Raw genomic sequence first — 14,820 nt, 5'->3', positions numbered from 1 at the left:
GAACATTCTAGAACAGCTGTTCCTAACCTGTGGGTCGCGACCCCGGCGGGGGTCGCCTACCCCTGTGTTTTGGTCGTTCGACCCCGCCGGGGTCGCGACCCACAGGTTGAAAACCGCTGTTCTAGAAGCTTGCTCCCAATTTTTAAAGTTAGTCAATAGATTTACGCAAAATGAAAGAGATAATTAACTTTAGTTTTCAAATTTATGGGGAGCAGGAGCAGGATGGGTAGCTGTGAATAGGGACTGTATCATTGTTGCGTTTGTGGGAAATTACATTCTTTATCTTTCTTTGCAAATATGAATGGCCAAGACAACCTAGGAATGAGTTTCAGAAAGGCAATTTGAGCAGAAAATCCTGGAGAAAAATGTATGGAAAGAGAGCTGGGAGAAATTTGGCAAAATGTTTTTGTGTAGAAATTCTAAAAAGCATATTTATATGCTGGCTGATAAAAACCCAACTCTGCTCCATATTTAAGATGTAGAAAGGATTACAAAGAAAAATAGATCAAGCTGACAAGAATTTAAGATGGAACAATAAAAAACTATTTAGGGATGAAACAATAAAATAGCATATTGAAATGTATTTCAGAAGGACCCACAGTTTTCAAAGGTAGTGGAAAAGATTTAAAAAAGGAAGTGAAAAGGGCACAGTTAAGTCTATAATGTCTGCCTGTGTCCATGAGATTAAAATCAACAGTTTCTCAGAGAGGCACTTTCCTGGCCTTTAATATTCAAAAGAGGTGTTTCTAACAACTCCTAAGAAAAGAGATTCTGTGTGATGTAATGCAAATACTGTGTCATCAACTCATTTCCAGGTTTAGTCCAACTACATACTTTAGCACACATTCAGCTGAGATCATGCAGAAATTCTATAAGGGCCCAAGGGAGAATTTAATAGCACTTTCTCTCTCAACATCTCACTTTATCAAGGGGTAGAATGTACTAGAAAAGTTTGATTGTGTCCCCTATAGATAATACTCTATTTTCTTTTCCTTTTTATTTTATTTACTTATTTATTTTTTGGTAAATCTGCCTGCATTTCCCCCTTACATATGCAAGCTAAAATCTACGTGTAGATATCCTTTGTTGATAATGAGGGGCAGATCCATACGATTAAATAATCAAATAAGCAGAACATAAGTTTGGACCTTGTAAGAAAATTGCATGTTTCACCTTATCTCCATTTGTAGAATGACATACACCAGAAATAAAAACATCTGCCATTTATTAAGCTGTTCATAAGTCATGCTATTTAAATGAAGTTGAATGAATTACCGTTCAGTTAAATTGATTAGATTTCAGTCAAAATTGATGTATAGCATTAAAGAAACTTTAATAATGTTATAAATAAGGACATTTTAACTTCAAATGTAAAAGTGTTAGAAAATGCTTCCTTCATTTTTAGAAGGGCCATTTTGTATATTATAAAGAAGTTATTTGATTTATTTTTCAGTCAAAGCCAAGAGGTATAGCTTACTAATTTTTTTTTGGCTGTCCTCTCCCTGCAAATGTAAAATTCACCCAAGTGCATTTTGTTTTATAAGCCATGAGATTATTTTGTGATGATAGAGAGATTATTTCTGAAATATATTTGGATTTACGAGAAGACCAGAATTTTAGATTATGCTCAGAATTTTATGAGGTAACTTTAACAAAGTAGAACATTTAAATTTTTGTTGGGAATATTCTTTCTCCTGCTCTGCTTCACAGTAATGTTTACTAAAAAAACATTCTAGTTTCTGATTCTTAAGAAGAGTGAGTGGAATTGGCAGTTTTAAATGTACCCTTGAGAGAGCTCTCACTGGGTTACTCTTTGATGACAACCATCCTAGTTGATAAATATTTAATGAAGATTGTCTGTCAGTTGCAGAACTGAGTAGAAGGCAGTTCCCCCAAACACCCCAGATCCTGAGAGAGCACAGTGTGGGTAACAAGTACCATAGAGTTTAGATCAGAGTTGATCATTCTAAGCATATAGACTAAGCAGATTTATCAAATACACCTGCCCAGTGACTTTAGACTTGAGCCAGCTCAGAAGCCAGGGATTCCTCAAAAGACCAAAAAATAGTTATATCATATGATCCAGCAATTCCACTCCTAGGTATTTATTAAAAGAAAATGAGACCACCGATTTGAAAAGATATATGCATCACTATGTTCATTGCAACATTTATCATAGACAAGATATGGAAGCAACCTAGGTTCATTACAGACATGTGAGTAAAGAAGATGTGGACTATTTATACAACAGAATATTATGCAACAATAAAAAAATGAAATCTTGCCATGTGCAACAACATGGATGGATTTAGAGGGTATTATGTTAAATGAAGTAAATCAAGCAAAGAAAGACAAGTACCATATGGTTTCACTCATATGTGGAATCTAAAAACAAAACACAAACAAATGAAACAAAAGCAGACTCAGAAACAGAGATCACAGGGATGGTTACAGAAAGGAGGGGGTGAGGGAATGGGTGAAAAGAGGCAGGGGAATATAGTCAGTAATATTGTGATAAACTTACACAGTGAAACATAATTACTAGAATTAGTGGGGTGATCACATTATAAGATATAAAAATGTTGAATCACTATATTGTACACCTGAAGCTAATACAACCAATATAAGATTATATACCAACTATTCTTAAATAAAAAATTGTAAATACTGAACTATATATAAAGAGAGAAAAAGAGAAGGAAAAACACCCTTTCTGCTATTTCTTATGCTTCTCTTTACTCTTTCCTATACCTTTCTTTTCTCTCTTTCTTATTTTTAGTCTCTATTATTTTCTTCTTCCTTAGTATTTATTTTTCTTTCTTCTCTGAATTGTTCTCTTTATTTTCCTTTTGTTTTTAGTATTTGTTCTAGTTATTCTGCACATCTCGTTCATCTTAAGTTTTTGACCCTCTACAACATCTGTAATTTAGCCTATGATTTTGAAGAGAGTATTCTGCTAAATTTTTCTTAGACGTTGTAACACACAGATCCCAAGAAATACAAGGTCTAGTGAAAGGGATGGGGATGGCAGAATTAATTCAGTCCAGGTCGCCATTGAATTACCAAAGGGAGACTGAAAGTTTAGACTGAGTAATGACTGATCCATCTTTGTAGTTCATAGTTCTGGTTAACTGCATTTATTCTTATATGATATTTACCTTCAGAGCCCAGAAGTTTGCTTTTTAGAGGCAGGTGACCTGGTCTAGCACTATAGAAAAACACTGGGAAGCATTACATGCATTGCTAGTGTTCACCAGGCAATCTTTTGGGCTCCTCTTGTATTAGCTAAATAAAAAAAATCAGGAAGAGAAGACTTTCTCCATCTATACAAAACTCAAGGATCTTACCTTGGGTCTACTGTATTTGCTGGTGGTGGTTGGGGATTGTTGCATAAAACAACAGTGTTCCAGAGTTTGGGTTTGCTTTTATATTAACTGTTGGTTAGCTTTGATGTTAAAGACATTTATTCAGAATTGGCTAACTCTCGTGTTAAGTTCAGGGAACAGATTTGTGAGTATAAGAGAAAAGAATTCCTTTTTGATTAACTCGGTAAAGTACAGTATTTATCTGGAAAAATGGTTATATTTTAAGGCCACTCGTCAATACTCTATTATCACAGTGACATCTGTTGGTGACTAATTTGTGCTATTCTCAATGATTTTTGTCTTGAATGAGACACTCTTAGCTGAGGTACAGGAAGTAGCTAACAGCAAAGTGGTGTCTATGTTATCTGCTGTAAAATCCTTTCTCCCTCCTTCTCTACTCAGGATACGCACTCATCATGGTGGCACCCCTTTCATGGCTTGATCATTACTTTGATCACTACTTTTATTCTTTCCTACAACTACTCATATTTTAAACACCTACTGTGTGCCTGGAACTATTCTAGAAGCGGCAGATAAAATAAGGAAGAAAGTGTCCTTAGCTTAAGAAGAACATCCTGGGCTTGGCTAACCCTTAAAATTTTCATCAGGAAGTATTTGCAGTCTCATAGACTCCCCCAAGACAGACTAAAGGATCAAAAATCCTCATTCTCAGTGCCTCTTGGTGACAGTATTTATTTTCCCTTATTGAAACTAGAAGGTAATTTGTCAATAGTTAGATATGGCATTTGAGATCCCGTCCTTCAAGATTGAGTTGGGTTCTGCCATTGCAGAGACTTAAGCTAAGAGAATAATATAAAAATTACATATCTTAGCAGGTATTTGGGGGTACAAAATAAGAATCCAGCAATTGAGAAAAACCAATGTGTCAAAAAGGTCATAGGTCTATTCTAATTTTAAAAGTAACTAATGACATGAGTGTTGATCATTATGTATGTGTTTTATATTCTGAAAAGCAGTCTTGTACTCACAATACAAAAGTGTAGTTGGAAGATAAATTGGGTGTTTTGGTACTTAAGGTTAAAGATAGATTTTAGTTAATTTTATTTTCTGATTGAAGAAAGGGGGAAATTGTTCTTTAATGTACTGTCTTCTTCCTTTCTGATCCAGAATCTCAACCTGCTATTTTGGAAACTCTGAAAAATTGTTCAGATGCTGTTCAGCAGGTAAGAAGATCTTATTAAGACCTCGAATACCTTTCTCTCTAATTTCTCTGAAAATCACAACAGACCCCAGCTTAGTTTCCATAGGCGCAGCTCGCTTGGTTACCCTTGACTCACAGAGTCTTCAGGGGATTTCAGTCTGGCAGAAAGGGATGTTTTCTTCCACTTAGACCAGGGGTCTCAAACTCAACTCAGCATGTGGGCCGCAGAGAAAGATCACAGCCATTCGGCAGGCCGCACTAGGTCTACAAAAGGCAACTGTTACGCAACACTTTTCTCACTGCAGTTGAAAACAAAAAAAAATTAGTACAACAAGCACAATCGTACATGCAGTTTACTCAGTGTCACAAAACTACCAGAAACTGTAGTTCGCATCACAACTGCTGTTAACTAAGCTAATATCTAGCTAGGATGCTAGAGAAATGAAAAATACAAGTAGGCCCCTAGGCTTACTTAATTTTATCCAAAATATTTTGAACTTCGTGGATTAGTCTGCGGGCCGCGAGTTTGAGACCCCTGACTTAGACTTTGCAAAAAAGAGTCAGCCTTGAAGTGGAACTGAAAACAAGCTTTTCGGCAATGCATCATTTTGTATCTAGTCAATGAGTTGGACCTACATTGGTGCCTCCAGTCTGAAATGGCACCCCCACCAGGAAATGTCGTTCAGAGTTGTGCTTGGCCAACTGATAGTCACGTGGCTATGATTTACTAAAAAATTTATCAGAGGTTTTCTAAAATCAATTAGTATTCTTAAGTTGCTTTGGTGGATGAAACATTAGTTAGTGTCTGCTTAATTTTCATAGCAACATTTTTTTTCTGTTACAAAAAAGCCAAATTTTATATCTTTTTTTTGTACCGAAGAGGGTTTACTATTTTAAAAAAAAGTTCAAGAAAGGAAACACTTATATAGAATATTAATTGTAGATAGCAGGAGCTCTTTTGGACATAAAAGTATTTAAAATTTTTCATTGTACATTCTCCCAACTATACTTTTGAAAATAACTTAGAATTGCTTCTCAGCCTTTTGTCTAAGAGCAAGTGAAAATAACTAACATTAGGAATACCTAAGTAATGACTAAGTAAGGAGAGAGTTTGTTCTCTTGAGTAGAAAACAAGGAGACTCATATGGGTTCCAGGCTTAGTCCTATATCTAGTTAGTATGTACAACATACATAGGCTATTTGAGATGTGATATTCTTTCTATAAAATTAAAGAATTTTATGATTTTTTTGAGAATTTTCCAAGTATAAATGATTTCTCTTTTAAAAAGAAGCAGTCCTGAATCATACATGAGAGTTGTGCTCCCCCTGCAGGAGAAATAAGGATATAACATAAGTCAGGAACTGATTTTAAAAATGTAACTAGGTTGGCCATTATGGTAAAAGTAAAGATATTCTTAAGGATAGTGTCATAAAACAGGGTTTCTCAGCTTCCTTGTGTCATAGCAGAGACTTACATCAGGCTGGGGCACTTGGTCAGGTGTGATGGACTCAGTTCATACTTACTTAACTCACCTTGTAGTGATAGCCAATAGTAAGATGAAAAAAGATAGAAACAGGTAAAGAGAAATAAAGTTGGAAGTAATTAAGAAAAATAGTGCCCTCAAAGTATTTTCTCATTATTTTTATAGCTTAAAATTTTTTTTGAGGCACAACTAAGTTGTGATTTCAGATGCTATACTATATTAGATCTTTCTATATTCTTATTTCCAGGACATATATTATTGAATTCTTTGTGCTATATGATAAAGCCAAAGAAAACCTGGCCAAAGAAAACCTGGCCAAAAAGTAATCTGGTCCCTGGCCTGTGGCTCAGTGGATAGAATGTCGGCCCTGCATATGGATGTCCTGGGTTTGATTCCCGTCAGGGCACACAGAAGAAGTGACCATCTGCTTCTTTTCCTCTCTGTTTCCCCCTTTTCTCCCTCTTCCCTTCCCACAACCAGTAACTCAATTGGCTTCTGCGTGGCCTCCAGCACTGATGATAGCCCCATTGGAGTGCATCAGCCTCAGGAAGTAAAGATACCTTGATACTTGAGCATTGGCCCAAGATGTAGTTGGTTGCTGGGTGGATCCTGGTTGGGGTGCATGAGGGATTCTGTCTCTATCTCCCCTCCTCTCTCCTAAGGGGAAAAACATTATGGGAAAAACACTGGCCATAAAAATGACACAGGAAACTAAAATTGATTACCAATCTACTGTATACCTATTTTTTTTTTACTGTTTATCTTATGCAGTTCTCAATTCTTTAAAGTAATTACACTGCTCACAAAAATTAGGGAATTAAGGAATGTGTAGACACTCCAGTATTTTCAGCTTTCTGTAGAGAACATTTTCACCAATGAAATAAAAGTTGGTTTTCCACCTCATTTGTATAATTGAATAACTTTCTTTGACTTGTCATTTGCTTTTCTAATTTTTATGTTTAATAAAAGAAATCAATGCTTTTTTTATCATTTCATATTCATTTTGAAATATCCTAATTTTGTGAGCAGTATATTATAATCTATATTTAACTGATAAAGAAAATGATGTTTATAGAAATTAACTTGCTTAAGATCACAACATTGATAAAGGCTAAGAGGCAGGATTTGAACATTGCTCTGTTTGATTTTGTACTTCATGTTCTCTTCATTATGCTAAAAATTACACTTTCACATGGGTAATTGTCCTAATGCTATTTAATACCATTTCATGCCAAAATCGTCAGGTGCATGGGATAAAAAGTTTATTTTAAAAGTTATTTTATTACTGCTGACTAGTGGTGGTGCAGTGGATAGAGCATCTACCTGGGACGCTGAAGTACCCAGTTCGAAACCCAGAGATTGCCAGCTTGAGTGCAGATTTGCTAATTGAAGTGTTGGGTTGCTGGCTTGAGTGTAGAATCATTGACATGATCCCAAGGTCACTGGCTTGAGCAAGGGGTCAGTGGCTCAGCTGGAGCCCTCCACCCCCTTCAAAGAGACGCATAAGAAGCAAGCAGTGAACAACTAAAGTGAAGCAACTATAAAAAAGATGATGCTTCTCATCTTCCTTCCTGTCTCTCTCTCTCTCTCTGTTATTTTCCTGTATATCGTTCATAAGAATGAGGTGTCAGGATATGTTTTAGAGTCATAGAAACTAATTAGTTCCCATAGACGTTTTTAACTTTTACTAGAATGTTAGCATGCTAAATCATGCCAGTTTTACTAATTTTAGTGCTTCACAACTCTTTTTTAAAAAACTACAAATTTATTTTTCATGTAATTCACCTTGCTTTTTTCCACCTAGTCACTAGATGGCAGTTTGGTATCTCTGTACGTTACCACTGTGGAAGGGAAGGAGCCCTGTTAAGCCACTTTGCTCTGTAGGCACAATGAAGACAAGAGCTTTTCTGGTCCCTCCTGAGACTGCCTGCCTTATTCTGTGGGAGTAACGCTAGATCTCCAGGACTGCTTAGTCAGAGGCAAAGGCAGGGGTGGAAAGCGCATGCTCAAGTTTTCCTTTAGCTGTGAGTTCAGGCACCTGTTCTCTCAATCTGAGCACACTGGAATTTATTGAATGAGTTTTGACTTGTACTCTCTCCCTGTAGTTAATAATTCTGAGAGTTCCTTATTCCTAGAAAAAACACATGACTCATGAAACCTTTGCTCAGCTACAAGGAGTAGAAGCCTGTGGTGTTGCCAGAGCCTGATGCCTAAAGTAAACACCGCTGGCGGACCTGCTACTCCAGTGCTTTATTGATGGCCCTGTGAATTAGGAAGTCAGAGTGACACTGGATTCTTTAGACCTCACTTCCTGAGCCGTTTTATTTCTAGTATTATGCTCTAAAGATCTGTCTAAAAAATTATTTCATAACTCTGAAACAGGACTATCTTTCAATTTGGTGTTTTATTCTTTGGTATTTGAAATACCATTTACACTGTAAATACCTTTAGATTCTACAGTATAGAAAGAGCCAAATGTCAATTACATTTTCATTAAAAACATTTGATTCAAGGTAAAGATTAATATATAGTAGAAAAACTAGTTACTACCAAGTTTTAATTTTTTTTGCTTTTGAAATTGTATGTAAAATTTGTGTTTTGAGCCCTGGCCGGTTGGCTCAGTGGTAGAGCATCGGCCTGGCGTGTGGAAGTCCTGGATTCAATTCCCAGCTGGGGCACACAGGAGAAGCGCCCAACTGCTTCTCCACCCCTCCCCTTCTACTTCCTCTCTCTCTCTTCCCCTCCCGCAGCCAGAGCTCCATTGGAGCAAAGATGGCCGGGCGCTGGGGCCTCTGCCTCAGGCGCTAGAATGGCTCTGGTTGCAACAGAGCGACGCCCTGGATGGGCAGAGCATCGCCCCCTGGTGGGCGTGCCGGGTGGATCCCGGTTGGGCACATGCGGGAGTCTGTCTGACTGCCTTCCCGTTTCCAGCTTTGGAAAAATACAAAAAAAAAAAATTGTGTTTTGAAGTATTTTCCTAAAACTCTTTCTCTCTTCTGATGCAAATGGTATCCTTGATAGGTAAATAGAATAAAATTCGATCTTTAAAAACACTAGCTAGTCTCATGTGTCTTGGTATAGAAAAGTTTAACAAGTAAAAGAAGTATTAGCCAGATCAAGAAATGGTGTTGGGTGGATACAGTTCTGAAGGAATAATGATAGAGACTTAGGAAATCAAGAAGCCACTTGAAAAGTGTTGGAATGTATTAGACATATGAAAAAGTTAGGGGAAAAAGACACATTATTTAATGTAAGTTCCTTCTAAACTCTAAGGCAAAAACCAATATGAATTAACATAGTAATTATAAACCAATAAAAGATAATTCATAAGACAAGTAAGCAACTAAAATACACTGCTCACAAAAATTAGGGTATCAGGGAACGTGAAGATACTCTAGTACCTTTAGCCTTTTGTACAGTGCATTTTCACCAATGAAATAAAAGTAGGTTTTGTATCTCATTTGCATAATCAAACTTTCTTTGACTTGTCGTTTGCTTTTCTGATGTTCTTGTTTAATAAAAAAATCAAATGCTTTTTTTATTCAATTCATATTTATTTTGAATAATTTTTGTGAGCAGTATATAAACCAGAGGAAGAAAAATAGGAGTTAAAGGACAGAGGGAGAGAGATGAAGTCAGAAAATGGGTTAGTCAGTCTGGAAGTTCACTCAGGATCTGATCATTCTCAGGTGCTTAGTGAGCACTGATCCAGTGTCTGGGGAGGGTAAGGGGAAGAGCAGGGAAGAGAAGCCAAGGATCCCTTTGTGAGGCCATGACTTTGACAAGGGGGATCATCTTGGCAAGTTGTTTCTCATAATATATTAAGAGGAAGAAAGGATTTTTTCTGAAAGTACACTTTCATTTTATATAGACTCAAATTAGCTGAGAGAAAAATTTAGACACTTTAGCTTTAGAATTACTGAGAAAAGAGAAACAGTTCTGTCAGTTTTAAAAATGAAAAGCAGTTAGATGAGAAATAAAGAATCAAGTGTCACTCATAATTCCTGCTTTCAGTTGGAGCATTGGGGCTTGGCTATGAAGTTCTATCTCTGTCAGGTTGAGTGTAACATGGTGTGGGCATTGTTTGTGCTAGGCATTGTTGTTGATGGCAAGTGGAGAAAGACAGACGGTTCAGACTGCTGATCTAAAAGGATAACTGCACAGATAAAAGCTCTTCACTTATAAAGGATACTTTTTTAAGAAAAATATTTTATTTATTGACTTTAGAGAAAGGAGAGAGGGAGAGAGAGAGAGAAAGAGAGAAAGAGAGAAAGAGAAAGGGGAGAAGGAGCAGGAAGTATCAACTCATAGATAGCACTTGCTTTCTGTATGGGCCTTGACTGGGTAAGCCTGGGGTTTCGAACCGGTGACCTCAGCACTCCAGGTTGACACTTTATCTACTGCGCCACCACAGGTCAGACATAAAGGATTCTTCTACCTCATTGACTTTTCCTGAGCATCTGTTGATGTACTATGTGCAAGGTATTTGTGGTAGGTATTGAAGGAAATACAAATAATTATAAAGTCTTAAACTCTTCCATATCTCTGAAGTGATTTGCAAGATGTAATGTGATTCTGCCAAGGTATTTAGCACACGTTGTATTTCAGAACTTAAAAAAAATGGGACTGTTGTTGAGAAATTGTACTTACAGACAGCTTCTTAAGAAAGAAACTTTGATCAAGTCCTCAGAGTGCTCATTTTTGAACAGGTGGAAGGACGAGAGGGGGTATTTCGGATAGAAGGTGCAGAAGTAGAAATCAGCCTGACATTTTAGTGGGGAGAACATGATAGGCACAGTAGGTGATGTGAGAGGTCACAACCCAGCTTTCTTTCTGCCTCCTGGGTCTTGTCTGCTTACAAATGGCTATGCCTTAGCTCAGGGCCCCGTCTCACGTGGGTCACTGCAGTGGTCTCCCAGCACGTCTCTTTCCTTCCCTTCCTAATCCCTTCTCCTTTTCCTCCACATTGCCCCAGAGTTGTATTTCTGAAATCCAAATTTACTTATGTCTGATAACTGCTTAGGCCCATCTAATGACTACTCATAGCATCTGAGAAAAAATTCAGAGTCCCAAGTTTGACATATAAGACTGTCTCAAACCTTGTCATGCACTGTTTCCTGCATTTGGTTTGTTTAGCCTTAAAAAAATACTCTAGTTTTCTGAAAGCTTTAGCAGCCTTTAAATCTATCTTTTTATGTTTATTTTATTGCACTACTACCCCCATTTTACTCTACTTAATTCTTATTTCTTAATCTAAACACACGTCCAACCTTACTTCCTGTTAGACACTTTCTCTGAGAGACCTCAATCGGGAAACCCATTTATTTATTTATTTATTTATTTATTTATTTATTTATTTATTTATTTATTTATTTATTTAGTCTTTTTCTGAAGTTGGAAACGGGGAGGCAGTCAGACAGACTCCCGCATGCGCCCGACCGGGATCCACCCAGCATGCCCACCAGGGGGTGATACTCTGCCCATCTGGGGCATCGCTCTGTTGCAACCAGAGCCATTCTAGCGCCTGAGGCAGAGGCCACAGAGCCATCCTCAGCGCCCGGGCCAACTTTGCTCCAATGGAGCCCTGGCTGCGGGAGGGGAAGAGAGAGACAGAGAGGAAGGAGAGGGGGAGGGGTGGAGAAGCAGATGGGCGCTTCTCCTGTGTGCCCTGGCTGGGAATCGAACCCGGGACTCCTGCACGCCAGGCTGACGCTCTACCACTGAGCCAACCGGCCAGGGCTGGGAAACCCCTTTAGATGATCCTATTCGAGGACCCCCTGTACTTGTCCTATTTTTCCATAATTGTTGTATTCTGAATGTCTCATAGACAGCTGAGCTCCTTAAAGCTAAGACTATCTGTATTCTATTTGAGAGACCACATGGGTTAGAACAAAGGGTGCTTATTAGGAGGTGGTAGAAAATTTATTTATAGTCATACCACAGTGGTTGAAAATGTGGGCTTTGGGCCAGTCTGCTTGGGCACAAATCCTAGTTATTCCTCTTTTAGCTGGAGAATCTATGTGAAGTATTTTACTTTCTGTTCCTTCTTTCCTCATTTATAAATTGAGGATAATAACACTTATTGCGTAGGGTTTTATGAGATTTAGATCCATTAATTTATATGAAGTGTTTAGAAGAGTTCCTTGCCCATAGTAAGCACTCAGATTTTTAAATGTTATTTTTGTAATTATTGTTTTTCTTATATATGAGCAATGCATTCATTTCCAAAGTTCCTTTCATAATACAGTTGGTCTTCATGATTTGTGGATTCTGTATTTGCCAGTGTGTCCACTAGCTAAAAATTTTTTGAACCCCCCAAATCAACAAAATAACAATTTTTTTTAAAAAAAGAATCCCCCAATCAATACTTGCAGGGCTTTTGTGTACATTTGCAACACATGCACAAAGTGGTTTCAAAGAGAAATTTGAGTCTCTAATATGCATTTTCCCAGGAGAGAAGGAGTGAAGTGATGTCAGCCTTCTCGTCTCAGTTCCTACTGTCAACCGGTGTCCTTTTTGTAGGCTTTTTAGTGCCATACCTCTTCATCTTTTTGTGCTTTTTATATTGTGATTTTGCTGTTTAAATGCCCCCTCCCACAAGGGTAGTGCTGACATACTGTCTAGTGTTTTTAAGTACAAGTAAGCTGTGATGTGCCTTTGAGAGAAAACACGTGTATTAGGTATTAAATATATATGTATATTTATTATAATAAAGCAACTTTAAAGTAAGGTTATGTACTGATCAGTTGACAGAAGTGTTGTGACCAAAGTCCTGCAAGAGCCTAAATTTATTTCCCTGGGGGGTGATGGTATTCACTAATTCAGTGTTCACATTGACTTTATAGAACAACTGTGAATAATGAGAATCTACTTATTTAATTCTCACAGCACCCCTTTGCAGTAAGCAGGTAGTCAGTAGGGTATCCAAATTTTACAGGCTATTATAAAGACCTTAGGAGCCAAGTAGAAAATTTAAAATATATCATTCTCAGCTAAGAGCCATGAGGTTTTGAGCAAGAAAGTAATTGTTTAAGGAACAATGACCTGGCCAAAAACAATGTAGTATTGGTAGGAAGAGGGAGAACAGAGCCGGAAAGGGGGACTAGCTATTAATTAAACCTTTGAAGTTTTGCCACTGTGTGGTGAGGAGATTCTGAATGAAGGTGATGACATGATGAAGCAGAAGTAGGGGCCCAAAGCTGAAATAATGGCCTTGGTATCTAGAGTATAAATTAGGCTGTGCTTCCCAAGTATGGTCCCTGGACCACAGCCTCAGCATCACCTGGAAATTGGTTAGAAATGCATCTTCTCATGTCCAGCTTTAGACCCACTGAATTGCCAATCCGGGCAGTGGGAGCCTCAGTCTGTGTCCGTGGCCTTGCAGTGTGGTTCTGGCATGTGTCAAGTTTAAGAGTCGATGACTTAGAAAAATGATTCAAAGCTACTGTCACACCTGGGTAAACTGCAGTGCTGGGGGTGATCTTTGTTTGGAGGATAAGAAGGATTTTTAAATTTAAGGAAAATGTAGGGTAATCAAATATGATGTAGCAATGATATATGTCAGTTATCCCTCAGTTAAAAAATTAAAAAAAAAATCAGCTGTGATAACTGAGCAATCACCAAATAGAAATGTGAAGTGTTGATGAGAGAGAAAACTTGAAAGTCATCAGTATAGAGGTGAGGAATCGTAGACGTGGGAATTGATGAGCTCACCGAGTATCTAGAGAGGACAGTGGACCAAGTAGAGTCTGGGGAGACACTACAGGTTTGATACCCTACTACCCACAAAAAAAATCAAAGTGAAGGAACAAAAAGAAATAGGAGAGACTATAAAGGTATAGAAGCTAAGTGAGGAGAAGATTTTAAGAAGGAAGGAGAAACTGCTAGTCTTGGATTTGTTATCAAGAGCTTGGTTACAGTAAATTTGGCAGTAAGGAGAACATGGGATTACTGTAAGAGCAATTCTAGCGTGAAGTATGGTCAAAGGTCACATTTCATATTTTTTTTAATTATAAATAAATTTTTATTAATGTTAATGGGGTGATATCAATAAATCAGAGTACATATATTCAAAGAAAACATGTCCAGGTTATCTTGTCATTCAATTATGTTGCATACCCATCACCCAAAGTCAGATTGTCCTCCGTCACCCTCTATCTAGTTTTCTTTGTGTCCCTCCCCCTCCCCATTCCCCTCTCCCTCCTTCCCTTCCGCATCCCCCCTCCCCCCACCCCTGGTAACAACCACACTCTTGTCCATGTCTCTTAGTCTCGTTTTTATGTCCCACCAATGTATGGAATCATGTAGTTCTTGTTTTTTTCTGATTTACTTATTTCACTCCGTATAATGTTATCAAGATCCCACCATTTTGTTGTAAATGATCCGATGTCATCATTTCTTATGGCTGAGTACTATTCCATAGTGTATATGTGCCACATCTTCTTTATCCAGCCTTCTATTGAAGGGCTTTTTGGTTGTTTCCATGTCTTGGCCACTGTGAAGAATGCTGCAATGAACATGGGGCTGCATGTGTCTTTACGTATCAATGTTTCTGAGTTTTGGGGTCACATTTCTAATTCATTCCATTAAATTTTTTCCAAGCTTTGTCCTTAAAAAGTTTTTTATGATGCTAGAGAATAGTTGGGTGAAAAACTGAGCTGCCGTGTGTCCATAGATCATTAATGAAAGTAAAACTGTAATAAAATAATGTTCTTGCTTGACCTGTGGTGACACTGTGGATAAGGTGTTGACCTGGAATGCTGAGGTTGCCAGTTTGAAACCCTGGACTTGCTCAGTTAAGGCACATATG

General features: G+C 37.8%; 1 protein-coding gene across 1 annotated transcript in view; it reads left to right on the top strand.

The window, feature by feature from the left end:
• FMN2 (formin 2) overlaps window positions 1-14,820 on the top strand; it is a 386,045-nt gene that overhangs the window by 101,957 nt on the left and 269,268 nt on the right. Inside the window, exon 4 of the mRNA XM_066383454.1 lies at window positions 4,494-4,549. Coding sequence (XP_066239551.1) covers window positions 4,494-4,549 — 56 coding nt within the window. The remainder of the gene's footprint in view (window positions 1-4,493; window positions 4,550-14,820) is intronic.

This window comes from Saccopteryx leptura, chromosome 1 (assembly GCF_036850995.1).
Source record: "Saccopteryx leptura isolate mSacLep1 chromosome 1, mSacLep1_pri_phased_curated, whole genome shotgun sequence".
Classification (NCBI taxonomy): Eukaryota; Metazoa; Chordata; class Mammalia; order Chiroptera; family Emballonuridae; genus Saccopteryx; species Saccopteryx leptura.
Note: the sequence above shows the minus strand (reverse complement) of the source record. Positions and strands in the feature narration are given on the sequence as shown.